Genomic DNA, 3,706 nt, shown 5'->3' on the forward strand with positions numbered 1-3,706 from the left:
ATTCTGCTCTGCAGACTTAGTGGGAGAAGAAGTTACATTATGAGACAAATGGGGAATCCGAGACCTGTTTTCTAAAATAGAGGGTCTATCAGAGCTTCTAGCAAGTGAAACAAACTAGCAGGGTCCCCCAACTTAACACATTTGGAGGCATTTGGAGCTGTGGTGGGGGAAAACTGGCTGCCTGGCTAATTTCACACTTCCTCTATACATTTCAAAAACAAGGTGTGACTCGGCAGCTGGATTAAAAAAAAAAATCCCAGAGTTCTGCCAAGTCCCGGGTTTGGAGGATTTTTGGTTTTCTGGTGTCTTAGCTGGATTTAGGGAGCCCAAATATGCTTGCAGAAAGCAAGGGTTTCATGCTTCTGGAAGGAGTGTCCTGCTCCTCAAGACTGCGAACTCAGCAGATCTGCTGGCCTGTGTGAGTCCGAGCAAGGGTCAGCTACCTGCATGCCTCTGCTCTCTAAACCCAAGTGGAAGGAAAGAGGAAATGGCCATCCAGCAGTGGGCCCGTGCTGGCCTGGGAAATAAGAACTGTGGTCGTGCGTACCTGAGACTAAAAGCAGGAGCGCTCCTCCACTCGGAGACACCTCGGAGGCCCCCGTGGGCCGCTTGCCCTGCTCCAGCAGCCCCTGTGTGTCCCCCAGGTTCCCCCCCCAGATGCCCCAGGTTTGTTTTCTTTGGCTCCCTCATTAATGAGTTCCACAGGACAATGCTAAGTCTAGTGATGCAGCCTTAATTGGTTTAGTTACAACAAGATAATTCCTTTTTTCTTCTCTTGGAGGCCTTTCTGTTTAAAGACATTTTAGCTGTAAGATGCTAATTATCAATGAGGAGAAAGTGACACCTGAGGAGTTCCTTTTCCATCTTGTTCATTGGGGTTTCCTTTGAACTCCCTCTCCCCAACCCTCTTCCCACTTCATCACTTCTCCCCCACCCTCATAAAAGACAGCCTTCCCCGGCGGCGGGCAGACCTTGCCTTCTCACTCGCAGGAGGCTGTTTCCTCAGCAGCTGGTCTTGCAGGATGGACACCCTGCGGGAGACCCTCCTCAGCCTCGAAGATGGCCTGGGCTCCTCGGCCAGCCCCGGGCTGCTGACCTCCTGGGACTGGAAAAACAGGGCTGGGCCCCTGGAGTTGACCCAAGCCTCCCCACCCCAGAGCCTTTCCCCAGCTCCATCACTAGAGTCCTACTCAGCTTCTCCTTGTCCCACCGGGGCTGCACTGCCCTGTGCCCATGGCAGGGCCGACGGGGCAGGCAGCGGTAGCTGCAGCGGCCGTGGGGCCAGTGGCCTGGTGGAGGTGGACTACAACATGCTAACTTTCCAACCTGCTTACCTCCAGGGTCCTGGAGGCCCCAAGACCCAGAAAAGCACCAAGGTCAGGATGTCTGTTCAGCGGAGGCGGAAGGCCAGCGAGAGGGAGAAGCTCCGAATGAGGACATTGGCGGACGCCCTGCATACCCTGCGGAATTACCTGCCACCCGTCTACAGTCAGAGGGGCCAGCCGCTCACCAAGATCCAGACCCTCAAGTACACCATCAAGTACATCGGGGAGCTCACAGACCTCCTCAACAGTGGCCGAGAGCCCAGGCCTCAGAGTGTGTGAGCTTCTCACTTCCTCTGCGGGCGAGAAGGGTCAGCCCATCTCCAGCCCCCCGGGCAGGAGGAGAGTGGCTCGGATGGCCTGCAGGATCTCCCTGGAGAACAGCGCTCAGCGATTGCCTGTGGCTAGCGTAATGTGCTTGTGGTTGGAAAGTTCGCAGGGAATTCGCATCCGACCTCTTGGAATCACCAAGACGGTTCCTTGCTGGACAAGCAGATCTGTTTGCCTGCAGATTCTCAGCGTCTCTCAGGAAAGTTACCCTCCACAAACAGACAGATTATTTTGCTTTCTTTGTCTATCCAATGTACTTTAAAGGGTCAGTGACTTTAAATGTTTTAAATGTTTTTTTTTTCTCAATGTAAAAATGTTACAATTAATCTCTCACTTTAGGTGTTGAGGCTTTTCTGATAAAGAAATCTGTACTTTGTACATAATCCAACCTGATTTCTTGTTTAGAAAGGTTTGTGTCAAGTAAAGTATTCTGGTTTCATTCTGTGAATGTGTGTGTGTGTGTGTGTGTGTGTGTGTTGGGGTGGTGGTAATGTGTGTGTGTTTGCAATCATGCCTTTACTTTTGCAGGCTTCCAAACTGCTAGAATGCAGAAGGAAGTGCTATTCTGGTAAACAGGAAGCGCCAGGCAGAGGGAAGAGGCTGAGACCTGGAGCCTGGTGTCTGAAGGCACGGAGGGCAGCTGCATGTGCAGCTGTGTGCCTGGGTGGGATGGATGGGGAGAAGGACACCCCCACCCCACAGTGGCCTGAATCAGGGCCGAGGGCCAAGAGTTCCCTGTCCCAGGCCTGGTAGGGATGTGGTCTCATTTATCCCTCCACTTGCTCATCTCCCAAATCCACAGATTGAATGGATCCCAACTGGAACTCAGACAGACTCTAACCTCTGAAGGTGCTGGTTCCTTCAGCCACTGCGTTTTTCTCTCCTATCTGCTCTCCTCCCACAGACTTCAGTCAGACCTCATGCACCCATGTGAATGCATACACACCCCGCATGGTCCCTTGCTACAGGGTGTGCGTGGCATCCTCCGTCTGGCTGCTGTCAGCGGACCAGGGCACCAACCAGAGACTTTGAACGAAGGAAATAGCTCTAACTTAGTGAGTTTCTGTGAAGCTGAATCTATCCTCCTGTGGTTACTAACCTAATGGCATTTGTTTTTCGGTGAATTATCTCTTCATGTGTCTTGGCATTTCCTTCTCTATGAATGATTTGTCTTCTTGTTAGTGACAGAGGGTAGTCATGTCCACAACTTTATCAATGACTTCTCTGCATTTTTTCTTTGTTTATACAAACATGCCCAAATATTTAGAAGTATAAGTAAAAATGTCAAGAATACTTTAAATTCCACAAAATCTTTATTTTATCTTAGCAATTGATAGTAAAATCCTTTCCAGGTTCAAATAGAGAAATCTGTGATGCAAGTGACCTGGGACAGTGGATGGCTCAGCCCTTGGCTGCCTTCCACCCAGACAAGTTCCTAGCTTCTGGCTTCAGTCTGGCCCAGCCAGGAGAGTGAATCGGTAGATGAAACCAGCTCTTCCTCTCTCTACCTCTCAAATAAGTAAAACTTAACTTTTTACCTTGACAGTTTCTTTGTCATTTTTCTGTTGAATTGTTTTATTAGTCGGGGAAACTTTTTTGTGCGTTATATGTCTTGAAATGTCTTCAAATCTATTATTTTATTTTTTTCTGTTTGTGCTAACTTATATTCATTATTTTGACTAAGGAATTTTTTACTCTAAGTAGATGCTATTTTTTATTATACGATCAATCTTTCCTTTGTTTTATAACTCAAGGGCTTTTATCCTTTGTTCATTTTTAATTTCCTGGTTCTGTTTTCCTAATGATCTGTTATTTTTTGCAAATGTTTCAGTAGTTTTAACATTTACACTTGATTTTTAATATACCTCCAACTTGTCCATAGTAGGTGGAGGGAACTTAACTTTATTTCTGATTTTACAACTGAAGAGTACTATCACATGGTGTGGTGGGGCACAGTGGTCAAAATGATAGTGTCTGTGTATAAACCTTCATTAGCTTCTCATTTGTGTGTGTTATAGAGAAAAAAATTAGGTCGTGTTTGACAGTTCCAAGTC

At 47.8% G+C, this 3,706-nt stretch overlaps 1 protein-coding gene across 1 annotated transcript; it reads left to right on the top strand.

The window, feature by feature from the left end:
• The first annotated feature begins 1,022 nt into the window (after positions 1–1,022).
• On the top strand, positions 1,023–1,604 carry MSGN1 (mesogenin 1). The gene has a single exon (XM_040993039.1). It carries the CDS (start codon positions 1,023–1,025, stop codon positions 1,602–1,604), a length of 582 nt encoding a protein of 193 aa, XP_040848973.1.
• The last annotated feature ends 2,102 nt before the right edge of the window (positions 1,605–3,706 follow it).

The sequence above is a fragment of the Ochotona curzoniae genome, unplaced genomic scaffold (genome assembly GCF_017591425.1).
Source record: "Ochotona curzoniae isolate NIBS_2020 unplaced genomic scaffold, NIBS_Ocur_1.0 contig_883, whole genome shotgun sequence".
NCBI classification, from domain to species: Eukaryota; Metazoa; Chordata; class Mammalia; order Lagomorpha; family Ochotonidae; genus Ochotona; species Ochotona curzoniae.